This window comes from Artemia sp. Qi Xiang Cuo, chromosome 2 (assembly GCF_049724085.1).
Source record: "Artemia sp. Qi Xiang Cuo chromosome 2, ASM4972408v1, whole genome shotgun sequence".
Classification (NCBI taxonomy): Eukaryota; Metazoa; Arthropoda; class Branchiopoda; order Anostraca; family Artemiidae; genus Artemia; species Artemia sp. Qi Xiang Cuo.
In genome coordinates, this window is record NC_142795.1 from 2,348,806 (window position 1) to 2,373,690 (window position 24,885).

At 34.1% G+C, this 24,885-nt stretch overlaps 2 protein-coding genes across 2 annotated transcripts in view; one reads left to right on the plus strand and one right to left on the minus strand.

Annotated features, from left to right (window-relative positions):
- LOC148954794 (calcium-activated chloride channel regulator 4A-like) overlaps positions 1-8,156 on the plus strand; it is a 112,114-nt gene extending 103,958 nt beyond the window's left edge. The window contains exon 13 of the mRNA XM_089098641.1: positions 3,547-8,156. Coding sequence (XP_088954767.1) covers positions 3,547-4,571 — 1,025 coding nt within the window. The 3' untranslated portion in view covers positions 4,572-8,156. The remainder of the gene's footprint in view (positions 1-3,546) is intronic.
- Positions 8,157-12,665: 4,509 nt separating this feature from the next.
- LOC148954795 (moesin/ezrin/radixin homolog 1-like) overlaps positions 12,666-24,885 on the minus strand; it is a 91,940-nt gene continuing 79,720 nt past the window's right edge. The window contains exons 7-8 of the mRNA XM_089105158.1: positions 21,359-21,517; positions 12,666-14,309 (exon numbers count right to left, since the gene is read on the minus strand). Of these exons, the coding sequence (XP_088961284.1) occupies positions 14,145-14,309; positions 21,359-21,517 (324 nt within the window). The 3' untranslated portion in view covers positions 12,666-14,144. The remainder of the gene's footprint in view (positions 14,310-21,358; positions 21,518-24,885) is intronic.

Below are 24,885 nucleotides of genomic sequence, written 5' to 3' on the forward strand. Positions count from 1 at the left end.
ACATGTTCTCAAAATCAAGATTATCTATTAGTGATAGTACGACAGTCGTCTTCAGAATATAAAAAAAACAACTTACGTTTGAAACTATATTAGAAATGAACTTAATAAGAAATATCAAATATCAGATCAGACTGAATATTTACTAAATATTTGTCAATAAAAGAAGAGAAATAATATTATTCCATAAGATTATCCATCTATTGAGTTCTAATAATATTATTAATAATAATTTATAATTAGATAATTAGTATCAATAATTAAATGATATTAAATGGATAAAATTATTAATAAGTTAATTTATTTTAATCGTTTAATAACATTAAGTTTAATGTGGGCCAACCCCTGACAAGCCCCACTTCACTATGGATAATTAGCACTGCAAGAAGATGATCATTAAGGCAATGAAAAGAGTCCCTTGAGAGGATGTGCATCTAAGCACATAGAAATAAATCAGTAAATAAACTATGCATAAAAATGGGGAGAATTTGCTGGTAATACCATGTGCTGAGAAAACAGAAGCATAATACACACATACAAATAAATAACCCGTCAAAATTTATTTTTTTGTCCAGTTAATATAATATTTTTAAGATATTATATGAACTGGTATTCGTTCACGGGCCATTCGTTAAATTAATTGATGTAAAAAAAAAAAAAAAAAAAAAAAAAATCCGGTTCCTTTTAGTTTTTAATCAGCTTAATCAAACCAATAAGCAGCATGAATTCATTTTTTTTCAAGATATTTAATGACAGAGAGAACAGCCAAAATTACGACTGCGCAGTTCAATCTTCTACCATATCATGCAGTGAGACAGCGTGCGTGATTTCTCACTTCGTTTTTGTGACAGAAAATCGGGTTGCCACTTGTGCATGATTGTACATGCATAAAAATATTTCTTTTTATCTTCTTCATTGAATGTGCTCTCGCCGACGGTACAAAAGAACCTTAGTTTTCAGTGGGTTCTCTAACATTTTGGGTTGTTCTTTCATGTGTAGAAAAAAGGAGTGGGTTTTGGTATTTTACTTCTGTGCTTAATTCGGGATCCTGCCAAGTTTTCTTTTGTAGAGGAGGGGTTATATATATATATATATATATATATATATATATATATATATATATATATATATATATATATATATATATATATATATATATATATATATATATATATATATATATATATATATATATATATATATATATATATATATATATATATATATATATATATATATATATATATATATATTTATATATTTGTGATTTAGCTCATACATCATAAGTGTACAATAAATGTATCTCTACTGAGATTGCATTCATAAAAAGTATATTTGAATTCTTCTTTTTTGCTTGACCTGACAGGAGCAATTTCTCTGTTGGACATTCTTGTCAATCTTTGTCATATAAAACATTCAAATGAACCTTCTTGCTTACTGAGTTAAAGCTTTAGTTCAGGAAAAGAAATGCGTAAACCTTTCAATGCATTTGCTAATCTATTCAGAATTCGAGACTTTTTTGTTTAGACAATCAATCATCTAAAATCGCGCCATCTGAACAGTCACCGCTTGGTGAGCACGAAAAAGTCAAATTCGTTGTATTTTTAATTTGATTCTTAAACCTTGTCTGGTTTTTAGAAATGACAAAAAACGTTTTTAACATGCTGTTTTCTCGCCTATTCCATTGGATAACGTCTACTTTGATATTAATTGGATTCTTTTTACACCTGCTCTTTTTTTCTTTTTTAACATTCCTGATGAATGTTTCCTTCGCATACAAATATGACATATTTGTATTTTTTGGGTTGACCGTTATTCAAGAAAAATTAAATAGGGACGAGTTTAATCTGTATTGACCTTCTACGGAAGGCAGCCGGGACTAGGCTTTCAGGGATTTTACCTCCATCTGCTTCACTCCCCTCCAAAACATCGACCTCTTACATAATTGGAAACCTTCTGTGCGTGGTGAATGACAGTTTCACGAATAGATTAAAAGATTTATAATTTGTGAGTAAGGAGGAGGGGGGAGGGTGTTGTATTCTTAAGCTCCAATGCACATTCCACCATTAAACACACGGGCGAACTACCTCTTTATTAAAAAAAAAAAAAAAAAAAACAAAAAAAAAAACAAGAAAATGAATATTTCTTCCTTCAGTTGCCTAACCAGAAAAACTAAATGAAAAGCAAACAGAAATTGATTGCAAATTTTTGACACAAGGACAGACACTGCTTATACTACTAACTTGTGACGCATTAGGCCTTTCTTATACCAGTTTGCGGGTTAAATAGTTGACACAATCCAGGTATATGGTCGAAGGAAATGCCCCAGCCAAAAAATCCGTTTTTTCATGGTACATATAATGAATAGGGTTGAACCACTTCATAGTTGTGGTAATACGAAGAAATACCATTCAGCAAAAAGAGGAAAAAAGCAATAGATGGTCACTATATGAATAAAAGGGGTCAACCGCCTTTTCGGATTGGAATAATGTGAGGAAACATCACTCATTACCTAAGAATAAGAGGAATATCTCGTCATTTCTTATCCCTGTAAAGATAAAGCACCACGGACAGCGAAACCTGATTGTTTGAACTAGTTGAGTAGAAATTTGCACAACCCTAATATATCTCAAAAAGTTGTCAAAAATCCGGAATTCAATTCGTAATGAAAAAAAATCTATGTTTTGCTGTGTAGTTTTTGGCAGTAACGGCTGCCAAAATAAAAAAAGAACGGGTATGAAACCAGCAAAAAATAAGCTAAAAGCACAAACAGATAGAGAGGGTATAGTTGTTTTTGGGAATCAACGAGTAGTTATTGTTTGAATTGTTATGGACGAAGAGCTTGGTCAAATTTAACTAATTAATTTGGCTTATTTGTTTTTACGGTTCAGCCTGGCAACACTGACGAAAATGTGGTACTGCCCTAAGATCTTCATAGTATTGAGGCAGTCAAAAGACTGATCTTGGAAAATCATGGTATTCAGGTATGGCCAGGGGGCGAAATTGCTTTAATTTTGATTTCCTTGGTACTTGATTCCCCTAAACGAAGAAGGGGAGTGCTGATCTATGCCTTAGGAATCTGAAAAAGTTGGAAACCTATTTTTCTCGTCCTTTTTAGACTTTTAGAAAAAAAGCCAAAACCCCCTGAAACTCAACTTTGTAAAGGATACCAAATCAGCGAATAATATTTAGGGCAAACCAAATATAAAGAGTCAGAAGCGAGATCCGATCAGGTTTTTTAAAATGATTCTATATAAGGATTATTTAGAGCATTTTGTCGTTATTATGTATTTAAAATATTATGTGTTTCAGGTTTTAGAATTATAAATCGATTTCGGAAATTTCTGTTAATTTGTACAATAATGGGAGGTCAGGTTAAGGTTTTGTTTACTCAATCTCTGGAATGGTTTCCTTTGTTCTTCTATAATTTTTTCCAGGCAGTTTCAGAAGAGATGTTCTTAGAATATAAATCCCCCAGAATATTTACATAAGAATCTAATAAGGGTAAAAAGTATAGTTTATTTTCCTTAAATTGTGTTTCTTTTTCAGCTTATTCCTACGAGATACGATATTCTACTTCCTCGTCCGACTTAAGAAGCAATTTTCAATCCGGGATTCCCATTTCGATTTACGATAGCCCATTAGAATACGAATCACCATCTTCCTTCGAATTTTCTTTCGACAAATACGATGATGTTTTTTATTTTGCCATTTGCGCTTTTGATGCCAATGGGCAGCACGGTGATGTGTCAAATTTAGTATCAGTTTATATTCCAGCGCCGCCAACGACAACGACTTCGACAGAAATGCCATCTACAATTGCACCAGCAGCTCAAGCGCAAGGTTTAAGTTTTGCGGCAATGTCAGGCATTGCCGCGGGTGCTTTTTTGGCGTTAGTTCTCATAATCCTGGCATGTTGCTTAGTGATCTACAAACGTAAAAGGACCACTAAAGATTCAGCCTATAAAAGCCCCAATCTTTATGGTAAATCCGTATCAAGTGGAATTATTAATCCGTCTTTAAAAGAACCGGAAAAGCTTTTACGAGCTGGTAATGATGAAAATGATGGGAAAAGCTTGTCTGTGATTTATGCCGAAAATATGGCTTCAAATCCACCAGTGCATTGGTCAGCCAGTCAGTTGCTAGCAGAGCATGAGCGCCGACAGAGTCCTTTCATTGGTCACCAAAATTACAGGTCTTATGAAGGAAACAACAACCCAAATGCTCAACAATACTACCCAGGACTAACCCCAGATACAAATAACTCAGTATATAATGGGTATTATCATAATGCTCCTACTTTGCCATTCCCATCTCAAAGTGAGCGATATTCACCATACGCACGTGGCAGCTCTCCGCCATCTGATTCAGTACATTCTGGCAACTCTGACGGTAGAATGCTTCCAAATGACTATGACACATCGGTGGAATATTCACAGAATAGTGTAAAAATGCCGCCTCCTACATTGCCTAAACCTATCAGACCGGTGACGGCCCAGCAACCCCCTGCTCTACAGGGGTCTTTCACTTCTTTAGTTAGTGATAAGAAAAAGAGGAACATTACACAAGTTTAAATAATTGCGTGAGATAACCTAGTGACAATTGATTCGTAAGATATCTTTGAAATTGTTGAAAGCTCAGAACGGTAAAGAAGCAATATAGTTTAAGGCCTAGAGTGAACATTGATACTGCGAATATTCCAAACGGTGACAATTTTCGTCTCTTTTATTAACGCTTCCAACTTATGTAGCTACATTAGTATTCCAGGTTTATTAGTTAAGACTGATTATGTTCGTATTCTAAGCCTAAGAGAGGGAACTAGGTCACATCCTTGCCCGCTTTGTTTCTCATAGGAACGAATTTTCAGAAGAATGTTCACTTTTTAATTTCTCAGCTATTTTTGTAATGAAAGTAACATATTTGAGTAGAGGTGGCTAATGTATTATGATCTCTTGTCTGCTTCCATTGTTGAGCGTTTTCACCAAACAAACATCACTTTAAAGTGTAAAGAAACATTAGAATCAGAGCCTTTTCCTTGGGGAAGGGCAACCGGGTCAGCTGCCCGGGGCGCCGCAGCTGGGGGATTGCCCACTTTTATAAAATTTTTCCTTTGATTCATTTTTTTTTTGCTTATTTTTGAGTCAGGAGGGAGGCGCTGTAATCATTTTTTCCCCGGGCACCACTAACCCCAGGAACGGCTCTGTTTTGAATACGCATTCCATTGCTGCTTTTGGCGTCATATCAAATAGGGATCCACAACCTCTTTCCCAAGATACCCCCCCCCCTTATCTTATCAACTTATTAAAGCAACATATTTTTATTTTTAAAGCAACTTTTACTGTATATTTTCTATTCTGGTGAATAAACATATCCCAAATCTAAAATTTTTTTGATCTGAAGGTTTTCTTTAGCCCAAATCTAAAGGTCATATCTTAAATTTTTTGAAATGGAGTTATTGTGCGCCTTTAATTTTTATAGTGCCTCTTTATTCCCTTTGCATATTTGCTTCTTGCCTAAGGCCAGCCTATGAATCTGTCGAGAAAAAAAGTGATTTCAGGTTTAATGCAAAATTTTAAAGGGTTTTAACTGTAGAATCTCTTACTAAGTTAACATCTTTTATTTGACCTTAATAGGTTTAATTTTTTTTTTTTTTTTTACCTGTCTCCAACACTAAATGTTCTTGTTCTGTTAAAGTTCATGACGAAAAATTAACGACACCTGGTCCAAGAATTAATGAAGGTGTGACTCCTTTATTTTCAGATAATTTCGAAAAGTTGATAAGCCTTGACTATCTATTTTCCAGTACAACAGTCTTATATATTTAAGAGTGTATATATATATATATATATATATATATATATATATATATATATATATATATATATATATATATATATATATTATATATATATATATATCCATTTTATAGGATTAATAGGATGAAGCGCTCATTTTTGCAGCTGATTTTTGTTTATCTATCAAGTAACTCGGTTTGATTATTTATTTAGTTACATTCAATTGAAATAAAAATGTTGGCTGGGTTGCCCAGTCTATATTAATGTATTTTTTTCGTGTTTTAAAGCTTTTTCGTTCCGCGATTTTGTTTCCATTTTTCAGAGTGAAACGATTTTGAGTCGAATTACTTTTCAAAAATCTTAATTTTGTTTTATTGGTTGCTTAAATTAAAGTAGTGTATTTTAGTTAATAAATTTATTTCGTTAATTTAATTAGTTTTTTCTAATTAATGAATTTAAATTTATTAAATTAACTTAATTTATCAATAAGAAATATTGAACAAACTGATAGATTCATTTTTTGTATTATTCTTTATAAATTAGCTGAGTTAACCAGCCGAATTTACTCCATTTTATAGTTTTGTTTAATACCCAATATTTAATTTACTTTACGGGTTGTGCATGAATTTTTTATTTGCTTCATTGAGTGGCCTAATATATCCATTTTGAATTATTTTTAATGAATTGAAAAAGTAATTATTATAAAAATTGTCTGTAGACTTTTTTTTTTCATTCTCTTATTTACATTTGATACTACCCATTCTCTGTTTTTTTTTTTTTTTATAAAGGCGATATTTCATCGAATATATCTTGGTTGAGAAGAAAATTAATTACCTATTGTTAAAAGTGACTTTTAAATGGCAAATTTTGCCATTTTTTTTATTTTTTTATTCTAGTGTTCTTTTATTTTCCAAAAGATGGGCTATTTGGGATTGAAATTTAAGTACAAAAGCTGAAGTTGAGTTGATATTTCATTGAATAGATTTTGATCGAGAAGAAGATTAATTACTTATTTTTAAAATTCAGTTTTAAAAGACAAATATTACCATCTTTTGTATTATAGTGATGTTTTTTTTTAATAGTTGGGCTATTTTGGACTAAAAGTTGGCTAATAAAAAAGAAAATTGATTGTTTATTGTCAAAACTGTATTTGAAAGACAAATCTTACCATACTTCTTTTATTCTGTTGTTCTCTTCCCTTCCAAAAGTTCGGATAAATTTGAGCCAAAAACTGATAATGCCTTGAATAGTTTTGATTAAGAAGCAAATTGATTGCTTGTTGTCGAAATTGAATTTCAAACGACAAATCTTACCATACTTTTTTATTCTGGCGTTCTCTTCTCTTCCAAAACATCGGCTAAATTTGAGCCAAAAGCTGATATAGCCTTGAATAGATTTTGATTAAGAAGCAAATTGATTGCTTGTTGTCGAAATTGAATTTCAAACGACAAATCTTACCATACTTTTTTATTCTGGCGTTCTCTTCTCTTCCAAAACATCGGCTAAATTTGAGCCAAAAACTGATAATGCCTTGAATAGTTTTGATTAAGAAGCAAATTGATTGCTTGTTGTCGAAATTGAATTTCAAACGACAAATCTTACCATACTTTTTTATTCTGGCGTTCTCTTCTCTTCCAAAACATCGGCTAAATTTGAGCCAAAAGCTGATATAGCCTTGAATAGATTTTGATTGAGAAGAAAATTGATTGCTTATTGTTGAAATTGAATTTTAAAAGACAAATCTTACAATATTTTTTTTTTATTCTGGCGTTCTCTGCTCTTCCAAAAGTTCGGCTAAATTTGAGCTAAAAGCTGATATTTAGTTAAAGACTGAGAAGAAAATTAATTACTTACTGCTAAAATTAATTTAAAGGACAAATATTACCATTTTATTTTATTCTAGAGCTCTTTTATTTTCCAAAAGTCACGCTATTTTGGGCAAAAATCCAATATTTCAGTGATTAGGTTTTGATTGAGAAGGAAGTAATTGCTCATTGTTAAAACTGACTTTTAAAAGGCGGATCTTACCATTTCTTTCGTTCTAGTATTCTTTTCTTTTGCAAAGGTTGGGCCATTTTAGTTGTTGTTTTTCTTCATGCTTCAGAGGTTCTTTTTACTGAGATTGAGTCGCTTGTATTCTCTTTTAATATTTTTCTAGAGTGTAGCAAATATTGTATGTAAAACAATTTTATATAAACTGTAAATGTCTGTGTATAGTTGTTCATTGTTAGTATTCTTGCATTCCATGTCCGCTGAACAAAGGTGATACAGTTTGGCTACATGTTGCCATTTATTTGTTTTTATATTGTCCGATTATGTATAATCTTTGTAAAAAATGATTTTCTATTGACGAATAAAAGATCTCTTTTAGATACTGTTCTTCGTGTTGTCTAATATGAAGTTTCCTGCAAAAATTTTAGTAATGAATACCGGCAGGGCCGTATCCAAGATTTTTAATCGGCGAGGGAGATTTTACCAAACGAATTTTGTTTAGAGGAGGGAGGGAGGAGTTTACCAAAAGGATGAAGGATTTTGTTTTAGGCTCCCACGGAATTAACGCTCTCAGTTTTTTATCTGTATTTTCACGACCTATTTACGAGTCTAAGAAATATCCCTCCTCCCCATAGATACGTATCTGGGTATCTATGTTAGTACCGGTATCACTTATCCGGTTTAGTGGATTAGCAGCTGCTGATAGAATATAAGACGTTGCTTTTTCTGCAACATTATTGGAAATGGAACAAAATGAGACTTCAGAAAATGTACATTAGATTTGCACAAGATGCACGGCGGGGATTGGCTAACTCCAGCTTGTCTTTGTCAGGCATAGGGGAGACTGAAGACTACCAAATCTCTTAAAATACCAAGAATAGAGAAAACGAAATCTCATCTTTGAATCAGTAATGTGGAAACTTACACAACCATATATATCTGAAAGATATATGAAAAATCAGGAATTTAATTTTTAGCGAAACAAACTTCCATATGTAGTTTTGGCAGCAAGAGGTGCCAGATTTAAGATGAAAAAAGAGGCGAGAAATTAGCATAAAAACGCTGGAAACCTATGACACCAAATAGCTTAAGAAGGTGTAGTTGTTTTTGGGAATTAACGGGTTGTTAGTGTTTGAATTTTTACGGAAGAAATGCGCTACGAAACTTAAATAATTAGTTTCGCTCATTTATTTTAACGGTTCAACGTGGCAACATTGCCAAACATGTGGTGCTGCCTAAAAAACTTCATAATTTTTGAAGAGATTTGAAACTCCATTAAAACTAAAACTAACATATTTATACAGAACAAAATAATAACTTCCGGTTCATTCATTAGATGAACCGGAAGCGCCTGAGAGAGTTCAATAACTGGATTCATTCAAAGTCTTGAGTTGTAAATTTTCTTCTTTAATATTGCCTAAATGTAAGTTGAATTTCTAATAAAGGGAGCAAAATGTCTTTCAATGCTGATGACGATCGCTGTACATGTGGTCGAAATATCCAAACTTTTGTATCTGTGTTCAGTGTAATAAATGGACTTATCCCCCTTTTAAATTTTATTTGCAGATTACTAAATAAATAAAAACAAGTTTTATAATTAAGAGTGAAAGGCAACATTGAAAATTGAAAAAGAGCAGGAATTTGCTCATAAAAAGCTTAAAGCCTCAAATCCAATCTCCACTTGGATTTTGCTTTAAAATTTGAATGGAAACACGCCAAGAACACTTCAAAGTTCTTGGAAGGGCAATTCGGGCATATAAAATCGGGCCCCATGTTACCATGAGATTTATTAATATGTTTATTATAATATAATATATACTACTACTACTAACAATTCACTGCAGCACCAAGCCGCCTGAGGCCAACACAGCTACGCACGCTCCTCCTCCACCCCAATCTATTCAAAGCCTCCCTTTTTACACCCGCCCACGAAGTTCCCATTTCCTTTAAATCTTTCTTAATGACGTCCTATCACGCCAGACGGGGACGACCTGCTTTCCGTTTAGCCCTTGATGGTTGGCCGAAAACAACAACCTTCTGCAATCTGTCATCCGCAAAACGTGCCCTAACCACCTCAACCTTTTTTTCATTATAGCCCTGGAGAGCGGTATTGAACCACATTTTTCGTATAGCCTATTGTTTGAAATACGGTCAGTCAGCCGGGTACCCAGAGCAATCCTTAAGCGATTTTTCTGTAAAAAATCCAGCAAATCTTCATCCGCTTTTCGGAGCGCCCATGCTTCAGAGCCGTATTTGACCACTGTCATCACTGTAGCTTCTAGTATTCTAATCTTGGTTTGCAGACTTATCTTCCTATTCTTCCAGACTCTTTTTAACTGTGAAAAAACACCCTGAGCCTTGGCTATTTTTAACATCTTCACTGCTCCCACCGTCTTTACTAATAAAACTACCAAGGTAAGTGAAGCTGTCCCCCTGATCTATCTTTTCACTTCCCAACGTCACCTTTTCATCTTCACTTATTCCTAGCCTTAGTGACTTAGTCTTCTTAACATTAATTTTCAAACCTATTCTAGCACCATGAACTCGAAAAATCTCCAAAACTTCACTCATTTTGCTCACACTTTCATCGAGGATGCTTAATTCATCAGCATAATCTAAGTCCAGGAGACTTTTTCATCCCCATTTGATTCCATGGTCTCCCATTGCCTTTCCTGTACGTCTTAAAACAAATTCCCTCAAAACAATCCATATAAAGCGGGATAGAACAAAACCCTGTTTAACTCCTGATTTAATACAAAACCAGCTTCTAACCTCATTTCCTACCTTAACCGCAGCAGTATTATTCTCGTACATATTGCTTTAATGTATTTGTCTGGTATACCATACAAGGATAAAATCTTTTCTAAAGCTTTTCTATCAACAGAAACGAACGCTTGCTCATAATCTAGACTGAGGACCAAAGGTGTTTGAAAACTTAGGCACTTCTCAATTATTATCCTAAGAGTGAAAATTTGGTCGACACATCCTCTACCTTTTCTAAAGCCGCACTGCTCTTCTCTTAAAACTTTGTCTACGGCATCTCTCAGTCTAAAAAGTATCATATTACTAAGTGATTTACTACCTATAGAGACCAGACTAATGCCTGGATAATTATCACGCTCACTCTTATCACCTTTCTTAAACAGTGGTTTAATTAAGGTTTTCCTAAAATCGTTAGGTACTTCCCATTTTTCAAAAATCATATTCATAATCTTCAATAACTTATTTCTGACCTCCGAGCCACCATATTTAAGAAACTCATTTACCAACCTATCAGCACGTGGAGCCTTATTATTCTTTAATCCTTTTAGTACTGTTGCTAATTCCTCCTCACAAAACACTTTATAATATATAAAACTGAACCTGTAAAAGTTCATATCAAATTCATTGACTTTAATCGGGATAGTCCTATATTAGAGAGATTTTGCACTACATACGTCAACTACCTTTCATACGTAAACTACTATGCAGGTAGCCTTTATTTTATTTAAATATGTAATATATATATAGAGGTCCCCGCAAAAAAAATCCCATGGACCGCCGCACCTATTCAATCCGGTCCTGGTTATGTGAAGCTCTACACCTGATCAATTTTTTCGTTACCCAACGTCACCTTTTCCATCTTCACTTATTCCTAGCCTTAGCGACTTAATCATCTTAACATTAATTTTCAAACCTATTCTAGCACCCTGAACTTGCATCGCAAAACCTCTAAAAGTTCATTCATTTTGCTCACACTATCGTCTAGGATACTTAAATCATCAACATATTCTAAGTCTAGGAAAATTTTTCTTGCCCATTTGATTCCATGTTCTCTCATTGCCTTTCCTGTGCTCTTTAAGACAAAGTCCATCAAAATGATCCATTTAAATGGGGATAGAAAACAGCCCTGAGCATAGGTTATGTTATAAGTAAGTTAACATATCACTCAGGATGGCGTGGAGGAAAAACCAGTCCCTTAAAATTTTTGACATAAGGATTTTAAAAATAGTCAACTATAGCTTTTTTTTTCTACTGCAAAAAAAGTAATTGGTAACATTTTTCTATATGTGCCTCTAGAAATTTCAGAAATCTCTGAAATTTTTGTCCGACACGTAAAAACATAAAAAAAATACATATAAACAAACTTTTGATGCGTTTTAAAAACTTTTATTTTTTGTAACACTAGCAGACCTTTAGAAATTTATTAATTTTGCTAATATTTTCATCTAGGATAATAAAATCGAATTATTGGAGTAGAAAAAATTCGTTATATTTTGACACCGATTTTGAATTAAAATCAAGTATTTGTGAACGTCAAGCCATACGCTAATTGTAGAAAAAGCCAAGACAGATAGTCCGAGTGAGTGAGAAGGCAAATCTGGCATAAGCCCTTTTTAGGATTGTATAAAAATGATGTCATTACATTTGTTGATAGATAAGTCTATTTATCATCCGTCCATACGTCATTCCTAGGGCAGAACTAAGGTAGATAGCCTAAGTAACGTAGCCTTCACTTGCAAATACTGCACTTTATGAAACAACAATAAAGGCTGGGTTAGTTTTTATGTTTTGGGAAAAATTAATGCTTAAGCAGATGGTGCATCTCAAAAGAGATTATATTAATTTTGAATAAATAAATTAAGAATAAAAGAATAAATAAGAATAAAATAAAAGAATAAATTTTGGAGCAGCATCTTTTTTTTTACCTTTTTAAAGGGACGTGTCATCACTCTTTTTAATACTTCTTATGATTAACCATATCAAAATGTTGAAGGGTCGATAGCTACAACATTTAATCGATTTCGAAGAAACAAAACTAGAGCATTATCGCTTACTGAAATCGATTAAATAAGAGTCTAATAGGAGGAGGAGTCTAATTAAATAGAAGAAGGAGGAGTCTAAACTCTAGTTTTTATTCAAGAATGCTTATTCACAAAAGAAACAACTTGCATAAACAAAAAATAATCCAGTACACTTCGAACTTGCATTAATACTTCAGATTAAAGTTGCGATACCTCAAATAAAGACAACTAAATATCCCGGTCTGGCTGCAAAATTATCCAACTCTTGGTTCACTCGCAAAATTTCCCTTTCCTTCTTTTTTTTTTGCAGCTATAATTTTTAGTCGATTTTGCTATATTATTATGGATCATTAGACGTTTTGCTGGGCTATTATGGAGCATTATTTTTATTACAAATAAAAATACAAGTAACAGTTTTCTAATTCAGGAAAAGTGAATAAAATATAATTATATATAATTACAATATAAAAAAAACTTGCAAAATATGTTTTTAGCTTTTGATACTAAAAAAGATTGACGAAAACAGAATCGAATGTCATTGAACGAATGGCTCGTTCATTGATTTTTTTTTTTTTTTTTTTTTTTGTAATACTGACTTCTGATAAGGTAATTATGCAGCCAGTGAACGAACAATAGCGGTAAGAAAACCTTACCATTCTTATTCGGTAGTGGTAAGCCAGGAATAGCAGTGCAAAACTGAAGAAAATAAATATATATGTAAGACCTATTCTTATATTATAGATCTCAAATATTACTGAATTTGCACTTTATGAAGCAGTGAAGCTAAAACAAAGGAAGCACCAGAAGATGGTGCTTTTGAAGGCGAAAGCACCATATTAAAAAGACGAGACAAAAAAAAAACTAACTACAGCCAAAAATATTATCTTTTTGGATAAAAGATATGAATTACATAACAGAAAGGCTGTACCTTTAGACAGTTTGGGATACTCAGCTATTATCCCCAACAATAGTTATAGGTACTTGTAAAGGCACCGACTGCCCTATAAGGCAAAATAAAAATATGTCGTGGTCCATATTAAAAAACATAAGAATCACTATTGTTTAATTTAGTCACTATTCTAATTAATTATACCATTATGAAAAAAACCTTTCGTTTTCTTTAGAAATTTGGTTCACCTTTGATATTAATTTAGTTTTAATTAGTTGACGTATGAATTAAAGTAGGGGTTGGGGACAATTTACAATACATGGCTTGAAATAGTCCCATTTTTGGAAAACATAACAAAAGCTTCCCACCATCCCTTCAAAACCCGGATGCCCCCTTCCCGCGGCGTCCCCTAGACATCATTTATGAAAATAATTAAGTAAAATAAAGAGCACGACATGTTCACATATTAAAATCACGTTTATATAAGAATGCTGAAAATGAGGAATGTATGTTAAACAAGCAAAAAAATCATTCAACATTCTTTACCACACATTGGGGAAGGGAAGGCGGGGTGGGCAGTTTTGAATTTTTTAAAAGTGGAAACAGAAAACACAACTAAATGAAAAGAAAAAAGTTACTCTGCTTTGTTTTATACATTCTACTTTATATTATTTGTAAATCCGCCTTTTACATGTTTTCAAATTGGTCCACTCTTCTTTTGGTATTGCCAGTTCGGATTTCCCTAAGGGTCTTATATTTGTCACGACCTTGTTTGACATTCTCCTGATGAATTTTGTCCATCTGGGTTTGCTTATTCTCGTCTCTTGTTACAGCCAAATCTTGTTTCAAAGCCTAAAAGAAAATAAAGTGATACAAGGTAATGTACCTCTTGCCTTTACGCTACTATTGTGCCAACACTATCTTATTGCTGTTTTTGATCATCAATTTATCGATTAACTATTCCGAGTCATAAGCATTTATCTTCAGGGCACCAACTCATGAAAATGTACAGAGGGGAAAGGGGTTGGTGGCAAAGCTTTTTCTTATTTCTAATGAAGACACAAAAAAATTAAAACATTTTTCTAAAACTTTGGAGGGAGTTGTAGTGGCAATTTCGCTGTTTTTATTCTTTTCAATGAAAGTACTAAATATAGCATTTCTCTCCTGCTCTGCCACCCACCAAATTGGCACCCTGTTTTTTGAGAGTATCAGTAGCTGTGGGTAGGTGATTTCTACCAAACCGAATTAGGAATTTTCTTTTGCATTTTGTTGGATTAAAAATACATTGAAATACAATAAATTAAAATAAATAAAAAGCAAAGCGAAACAAATACAACAAATTAAAAACGGGTAGTAACCGTCAGAGTTATGAACTTGCTTCCGCTGTGTTAACATCTAATTCGTTTTTTTCACTCTTGGTATTTGCTAGTCGAAATTCCCCGTGTGTAACTTGAACATTTACTGACCGTGCGTGTCCCTGGACTTTCCTAAGTGATATTAGTGACCTTGGTTCAAGTTAATTGGATAATAGGATTTGTATTATAGTTTTGAACAGTGAAAGAAATCAGAGGTGAGATTTTTAGTTCCGAATAGCAGCCTCCTGAAAAAGAATCAGATGTCTCACCTTTCCTGTCCTCAAAAAGAAACTTAACTAGAACCCCCCCCCCCCCCCCAACTCCTATGAATAAACGAACCACACATCTTAAGGGGATACAAGCCCTAACATCCTTCAAGCTAAAAGTACTGGTGAAACCCCTGGCAAAAAAAAAGAAAAAAAATGATACAATTAGATCACCCCCTGACGAACCCCAACCTGAGATTATATCACTTCCTGCTGATTCCCCGCCAATTGAATCCCTACCTAGCTTTTTATATCAGCCATTCTATTACATTGTGACCATCATGAAAACCAATGGGCAACCCTTTACTAGAGGTCAGTTAATGGATATTAGAAAGCCTTTATTTCTATTAGCTAACTCATCTTTTGAAGTGGTTTTCCTGAAAGACGGTCTGATAGATCTTTATTTTACCTCTCACAAGGCTGCGGATTCAGTCCTTTCAAGGTCCAAGGAACTAATCGTTGACAGTTCCAAAATATTTGCTACTCCAAAAGAAATGGAAAAGTCGTATAAATACGTGATTTATGGTGTTGACACCGGTATACCAATACAGGAATTTACAGCTGAACTAATTGATTCTTCGGGTCATCCCGTCCAAACAACAACATCCACAAGACACAGCTTGAAAAATGCTGGCAATCTTATACCCAGTCGCTCAGTGCTCATTGTATGCAAAAACGAGTTGCAAAGAGAAGTTTTTTTTGTATGGTATGGCCCTTCACCATAAGTCCTATAAACCAAAGCCTCTACAATGCACAATTTGCATACCTCATGGTTATAGCAAAAATAATTGTAAACAGTCACTCCAATCATGTCGAAAATGTGGTAAACCTAGCCACGTTACAGAAAATTGCACCGAGAAAGAAGCCTACTGTAAAAATTGTAATAATAAGGGGCACAGGGCACTTGAGAAGCAACTTTGTCCGGCCTATCACAAGAGAGCCGAGATCCTCCGAACCTCTGTGAGTTTCAAACTGAAGTTTCAAAAAACCAGAGGAAACAGGTCCCACCCCCAATAGATAAAGGCTTCTCATTTACCCAATGTTCCACTCAATTTCCTCTACTTAACGCCAAATCGCAGCCTTTCTCTTCCCAGCTTCCAGTTTTATCGCATCCACAAGTTTATCATTATCAAGATTTATATTTACCAAGATTACATTTATCATTATAATCAAGAATGGCAAAGGTTAACCACATACCTTGCAGTTTCCCGCGTTACCGAGGTTGACAGTGAGCCAGTTCAACTGAAAAATATCCTTAAAAAAAGGCCATTACTACGCTCCTAGGAGAGGAAATCCGGCAAACAGATAGGGCCCAACTTTTATCCTTGAAAGAAGGTATGGAATGCCATTCTAACTCAACATTTCCTACGATCCCAACTGTTACCAAGTCCCCCATAAATTATAAATAATCTCCCGTACCTGAAACAATGTTAGTAGACCGAAGATATAGAAAAAAAAAAATACAAACACAAACACGAAAAAGTCGACTAACACAGTAATACAGAAATTTACGACTCCACACGACGTCTCGTTGGGCGAGGATGATTTCGAAAGCAAAACCCAAGCGAGAAGATACCCAACAAGAATGCCTGCCGGCTATATATTACTTGACTTTTCGTTTTTAAGTAATTTATATGTTTTTAATAACATTGCTTTGAATTATTCCATTATAGAAAGCAGCCAGTACGTCAAATCTATAAGCAGCCTCAATGGTACCTTAACTCATGCTAATTGTAAATACCTTGATATCCTTGATTTTGCTACCAATGTGAAGCCAAAACTAGTCAATAGTAATTCCCTTAATGTTCTATGTTTCAACATCAGAAGCATCCGGGATAAGTGGCTCAAGTTTAAAGATTTAATTTCATTCAATGGTGTCTGCCCCTTTGACGTAATAGGATTAATGGAGACATGGCTTTCCGATAATGATGACACTAGTGATTTTTTACTCCCTGGTTACCAAATAATCCCTATTCCCAGGAGATTGACAAAGTGTTCTGGGGGTATCTCACTTTACATCCGTTCGAATGTAAATTTTACCAGGCTATCAGAGTGCGAGTCTATTTTCTCTACACAAATAAATCTCAGGTGTATTTATTCAATAATGGTTAACATGGTTATCGGCCAAAATTCTTATGCACTCTCCTTGTTTTATAAACCTCCTCCTTTTCCGACCTCATGTTTTGTAATCTTTTCGATGATTTCTCTAATTTTATTAATCTACCCCATAAAAAGGCAATAGTTCTTGGGGACTTTAATTGTAACCTACTCAATGTTGGTAAAAATGTTGAATCTGACACTTTTTTTTAATCGGTAACCGCGAGTGGTCTTCTACCCAAAATTTTTTTCCCCAGTAGATTTGATCCTGTAAGATCAACATCAATTAATAATATTTTTGTATCAACTTCCCTGGGATATTATGTGTCGTCTAATATAATATTTTTGTATCTGTCAGAACATTTTCTTATTTACTTGTCACTACCTTCGCAACCCCTACCCCTACGCTCTAGAATTAATATTCCAACAGCTACTAGAAATTATAGCTCTGCGAATATGACCCATTTTACCGATTGCCTAGGTACCACTGAGCGGTGCGATGTTTTAAATTGTCAAGAGGTAAATTCTGCCACAAATGGTTTTGCGCAACGACTAAGTGAGATTATCCATTCAACTTTTCCTATTCGTAAACCTAACCGGAAAACTATCCCTATATGTCCCTGGATATCACATAGCCTCATTGTCTCCTCATATCGTGAATAAAAATTAAGCTAGAAAGTTCGCTAACTCAGTAGTGATATTGACCTATCAAATTATAAAAATTATAAAAACCAGCACATTAGACTCAGCAGCTAGCTAAAGAAAGATTGTTGTTTTGCAAAAATTCATAGATAAGATGTAAACCCGAAAAAGATATCGTCTGCCATTAATGATATACTCTCAAAAAATAGAAAATCAAAGTCTATACCTATTCGCCTTAAAGACACAAATGGCAGGTTAATTGACCCTTTACATGATCCTGACGCATTTAATAGTTATTTTTTAATATTCCTCATACTGACTCCCGCTCCTCCGTACAGGCTGGACTCCCTTGCTTCATTTCTAGATCTATGTTGTTCTGCCCAACTGATAGCAATGTGGTACTCCAAATCATCGGTTCTCTCCCTATTAGGTTTACACCTGACTGTCTTGGATTAAGTAAAAAGCTCCTGAAGACCATATCTCATTTTGTTTACGAGCCCATCAGGCACATTGCCAAACTATCTTTAACCCACGGAGTTTTCCCTGATTTACTAAAGTCAGCCCTTGTTATTCCAGTTCTTAAAAAGGGTGATCCAACTGAGATAGGTAATTATCTTCCAATTCCAATTCTTCCTGTTAGATATAAAGAGCTCAAGAGCATTATCTTCAGACGTCTGTCTCCTTTTTTGTTTGGGAGTCAGCACTCTGTTTACTTGATTTCTCCTCACCACTATGACTTTCGGCCGAAATTTTCAACTTTTTATGCTCCAATTGACGCCACATAGTTCATACGCTCACAACTCGACCTTAAAAAACTGTTTTGGGCTTATTTTTGGATTTCTCTAAGGCCTTTGGCACGGTCAATCATAGAATTTTAATAAGCAAATTAAATAGTTACGGTATTCGTGGTGTTCCCCTCTCTTGGTTTGATTCTTATCTATCTGGAAGGGTACAGAGTGTGAGATTAGGTGGAGTATCCTCTCAGCCCTTACCTGTTTGGAGGGGTGTCCCTCAAGGCTCCGTTCTAGGCCCGATTTTATTTCTTCTATATATCAATGATCTTGTTATGGACCTGGACCCTTCAGTGTATCCTGTAGTATTTGTTGATGACAGCAACTTCTTCATCAGTGGCACCAATTTAGCATCGGCAATAACCTCTGCCCAAGTTCTTCTGAACAGAGTCAAGGCGTGGTGCCTTACGAATAATATGACCATTAATAGCAAAACAAGTCAAGTAGTATTATTCAGAACCCCCATACAACAAAGACGCAATCCAACCTGCTCTTGGTCTCAAGTACTCCTCCGACACCCTCCCACAAGTGGAGGTTGCCAAGTTTCTTGGTGTATATATTGACTCATGCTTGTCCTTCTCTAATCATATTTCTTACATCACAACAATAATTTTGAGACAAGTAGCTATGATGAACCGTGTGAATTATTTTCTTCCTCCTGACATCCTAGTTACCCTCTATTATTCCTTTATTTTTCCTTACTTTTCTTATTGCGGATCAGTTTGGAGAAATACAAACCGGTCCTTCGTTGAAAAACTAAAATTTACCCAAAACCGTGCCATTAAAGCAGTTTTTCGGTTTTCCCATCTATCCTCAACCCGTGATTCGTACTCATATTTTGGTATAGCTCCACTAGGTCAAATAATAAAAAAACTAAACATATCACTTGCTTACTCTGCTTTCCACAATAATCTTCCTCCTCAACTATCAACCTATTATAATATTAATAATATAATAGCTTCCACACTACGTACGTAACTGTATGCTAAGTGGTTAAGTTATGTCAGGTTCCGCCGTTATGTTCCACTTAAAGTTCTTTCACACTTGACTAACGCGAAAATCCGTAAAACCATCATAATAATCGGCTGAAATCTTTACAATTAGTATAAGCCAACTATTCAAAATTGAAATGGGGATGTAAATTCAAGCTCTTATCAAGCATGAAAGGCTTCTTTTTTAATTTAAAAAATTATGTCAAAAACTTATTAATTGCTCATTCAGGTATTCTGTTGTTGCTATATTGACTTTTTCTTGACGTACCAGTAACGCAACGCAAAGTAACGTAAAATTGCACGTGATGTAACGTAAAACGTAAAATAACGTAAAAAAATATTTACGCAACATAAAACTGTAAGTAGAGGTCAAGTTTACTTGGTACTGTCTACAAAAATTGTCTCCGTAAAATTACATAATATAAAGCCTGAGGTAATGCTAGTGCGAAAGAATCTAAGGAAAAGTACGAAAGAACCATTAATCGTGCAAAATTGCCAAAAAAAAAAAAAAATGATTTCTAAGCACTACATATAACACAGTAATATCAAACCAAATACATATCAAACAAAAAAAACATTAGTTATATTAAATATTATTCCGCGTGTAAATCTTAGGAAGTGGCATATCGTCAAGTAATGCGAACGGTTAATTTAAAACTCTCGAACCATTTTCTCAATTTTTTGGGGTTTATCTAGGGGGGGAAATGATCTAACTCTACGGCCAAAAAGACATAAGCTACTAAAGAAATGCTAGAATTTCATCTAAAAAAAAAAGAAAAATTACCTTCAGGAATTCTGAAGTCTTTTTCGTTACTGATATTACTTTTGAGAGATCGGATGAAATTATTTCACGAGTTAATATTCAAAGACACAGAAATTTTTTCATGGTTCTTCTTAAAGTATTAATTAATAGTAAACCAGAATCGGTTTTCCATTGTCTTGGACTTGAATCGATACACTTCCGGGATATACAGAGCTAAGTACTCTAACAAGGGCTAAGTCCTTATTTTCTAGTTTCAAAGAGTCGATATTCCAAAACAGAAGCTGAAATTGCAGCCGATGAACCATCTACGACCTAATCTTATTTTTGAGTCTAAAGTGTGAATACACTTATTGGATATTTGGGTGAGATCTAAACGCAATACCAAGTTTGGGCACAATGCTTCTCATTGTCTTTTTTTTGTTTTTATAATTCTATGTTTTATTTAATTTTTTTTTTAAATTTAGGATACCTCGCCAAATCCCCAAACAAGCTGTTTTTCTATACGGTTCATAACAGCAAGCAATCGTCCACACAGGGAATATAAGATACTTTGCGTGTACAATAATTACGTTTATTCGTTACTTATATTTGTAGATACGCATATTGCTTAGCATAGAGAGTTCGATAAACCCAGAAAACATGATTTTCGACTTAGGCTAAAAGTTCGGCAACTAAAATTGAACCAGTAGCTTACGCATGGACCTTGAGGTCCATTTTGGGCCAATAAAGAATTTACCCAGACTTTGGTCAAATACTCGGTGGCAGGTATTAAACTTTTACTCAAGCCTATTTTAACTCCTGTTGACTGATGAGCTCTTGATTGGAACTTCATTCATCAACCTATAAACCAGTATTCAAAAAATTCCAATCAGGCGGTACACAAACAGCAATCTGAGCGTCAGTCCAGTCAAAACTGAATTTCTTGCATTGAGTGCCAAGCGTGGTTGTAACCCTGGTTTTTAGTATTTCAATTTTCCTACCGTCTTCAGCCTTACCTTTAGCTGGGATTTGAGTCTTTCATTCTTTTCAGCCATGGTTCTTCTTTCCTCGACCGGGTCTTGAATAGGGGTTCCAGGCTCCTCATTTTCATGCACCAGATCTTGTGAAATTTCCCCATTAGGCATTTCTTCATTATCATCAGAATCATCAGCAACCTATAATAAATATATAAAACCAAAACACTTAATAAACAGTATTCGTAGGCCTGAATTCATTAAAGTCCTTACTTTTGGAGAGGATGGGGGAATATTGCCATTGTAGTTGCTAGTATCAAGATAAAATTAATGGAGCATCAATGTATTTGATTTTATTTGTATAAGATCATTTGTAAAATAAAAAAACCTGACAAAACAAGCAAATATAGACTGCTAGCTTACTCATCGCGCGTTACATCGATCTAAAAATAAAATAAAATAGAATTCAAGAAAAATTCGACCATCCAGAAAACTCTTCCTGTAAAATTCTCCTCCGCGGCAAAATCTCCCCGCGTATTGAATAATTTATTTCTAAATCTCCTATATAATTTCAAAACATTCCAATTTTCCAGTGGAAAAAGAACAGTTTTCCGTAAAACAAAAGGGTTACAAAGAAAAGAGGTCTACTAGAAAACGAGTAAAAATACAAAAGAAATAACAAAAATATGTCACGAAACTAATATCTCCTAAAATTTTAAGTCCCACTAATCTATGGTAACATAATTACTGAGAAGCTGTCGTCATGTGAAAATCCACTCTTTTCCACTAAAAATGACTCAACTAAAAAAAAATCAATGCTTTTTCAAAAACTTTTTCAAATCAAAAACTAAAAAAAAAATTAATTTACCCCTCACTCTCCTCCAAAAAAAGATTAAACTAAAATTCCTGCTTACTAAAAAGTATTTCATATTTTTTAATATAAAGGGTTTGATAATTCTTAAGAAGGACTTAAGGGGAGGAGAGGTTATAAATAAGAAAAAGATTGCAAGACTGTACTCAACAACTTCTTGAAGCTTCTTGGCGATGGGATGAACAATGTAGTAATGCACACAGGACACACGCACAGACGTACATTCGATTATACATATATACCGATTCGTCTTTATTTTATGGTGTATATTGGCACCAGTGTTTTAAAACCTGGGTTCTCTTCTAAGCTAAGTGTTTCTAAGGTATTTTCTAAGCTTTTCTAATGTATTATGGTTTTCATTAACTTGACGTCACTTCTTTATGTTGTCTATAAGCGTACACGACATTTTTTTTAACTTGCATTTTGTGGAAGTTTTCATCTTTTATTTGACAGATATTCCTCTGGTTTCATATTGATTTATTTCTGATATACTCCCCTAAACTATCAGCTCATGATACCAATAATGAGCTTTAAGCCCAATAAGTCTGATTTTAATTCACTAAAATTCGGACTTAAGCTAGACACCTAAGTTTAATAGGATTCAAACTGAACAAAGAGAAGCTTCTTTCTTTCAAATAAAAGTAAAGAGCAACATTATAAAACAACACATTTCAACTGAGAATAACACTTTTTAATATTTTCTCTAAGAATATCAAAATACTTTTTTCTTAATTGATAAACGATTAGTTATTGGGTATTTGTTACATTGTAGTAAGTTCTCTAGAAACTGCAGCGATAATTTAAACGTTACGAGTAAAAAGAACTACAATAAAATATAAAGTGAAAAAAGCTACTAGCTTTATTTAGGTTTTTATAATTAACTCTATTAATTTGGTGGGTGCTAGATATATCTTTTTCACGACGTTGTTTTTTTTTAACTCGTTTATCTCAACTCTCTGGAATTTGTGAGTTATTTTTCAACCACTTCTGAATATTAAATTATTACCAAATTTAATTGGCATATGCATTTTCGATGTCAGTGTTGTCACAAAACATATCTTGAAACTTTGCATGCTTTAACTAACTGAAATTAACAAAACAACACAAAAGCATCGCATCAAGATTTTAAAATATTGATCGCATCAGAACCGAGAGGGCAGAGTATTTACAAATGTTAATTGTATAAATGTTTGCATAAGAACAAATATAATTTCATGATAATAAAATTGGAAGACTACAAAGATGAAATAATAATAAAAAAAAATGATTAAAGCTCGTTTTCAAAATGGAATATAAAATGGAAAATAATTCTATTCCGTAGATAATTTTACTACTGATGACGGTCACTGCATATGTGACCGAAATACCTGGTATTTTTGTGAATTTCTATCACTGTTATCATCATCACTGTCTATTAAAAGGATTTTATCCCTATTTGAACTTTTATTTAATTCTATTCCGGGAATCTCTGAATATAAGAAAAAACGAGGGGCGCAAACGGATTTTGCCTTATTACAACTTGATTTTTTGTTAACTCGTTCAGCTCAACACACCGACTTTTTAATTTATGCATTTTAACTTAGACCATTTTCATATCTATGTCAGGTAAAGCACAATAAGTTTTGCAACCCTCGTTTTCACTTAGATTCATAGATTCCCCCCCCCCCCAAAAAAAAAAACGTTAGGAGCTTCCCTAAGTCCTGGGCTATAAAAAGTTGTATGTTTCAAATAGCCTCTATAAAAACAATCCATCTTTGCTACTCAAAGAATAGCCATTACTTCAGTATTTAAATCATATTTAATATTTTGGTCATGCCTTGCAGCACAATATAGCATTTATTCAAAATTAAACAAATTCGAACTTGCCAGTTTTTTAAACCATATTTCAGAATAAGGCTTCAAAAAACAGATAGAGGAATAGCTCGCTGCAATAACTGAAAGGGCGTTACGTGGCATTATTCAGCGAAAATTTACAGCCACCCCCGTAGCCCACCACATCTCCTATCTTATTTATTTCTTAAGATCCTTACAACTGGAGGAGTAGCAGTTGAGGGAGGACGTGGCGGAGGAGGTAATTCAGTAGCTGGCTTGTCGGTAGCATTATTTCTCTTTTTCCAAGTTTTCCATGCAAATGTCGTTTAGACTTGGCCACATAAAGGATTTTCTGATATTTTTGAGCATAAGAATGCGTTCATCCCGTCAATTACAGCAGTTTATAAAATTTTTCGCATACTGAACAATGGTCCGCGTAGCGCAGGTACCAATCTCCTGATTCTCTGCCTTCTGTTGGGAGAGCAATGCGTGGTTAGGGAAAGCATCCGACGCTTCCTAGTTTTCAACCAGATTTCTCCAGGTGCCCATTTGGACCTAGGGATTAACCACGTCGAACGAGATGGACCGAACTGAAAATTACCCAGACAATGGGGAGTTGATAGTTAAACGAGTGAAGTTTCATGCACAAGAGGTAAAAAGCTTGACGAAATCGAAAAATATTAATAGACGATGATACGAATATCCATAAGCACGAACAGAGACGCATAAATGGGAGAAAGATGTCTTGAACTTGTATCTACACAGAGTACTGCTTTTAGCATGTAGGCGACAAGTTGCAGAGTTAAGCAAATACTGCAGTTACTATTACTACCAGTCGCAGGTCACTGCAGTACAAAGTCACATGAGACTAACACAGCTCCATATG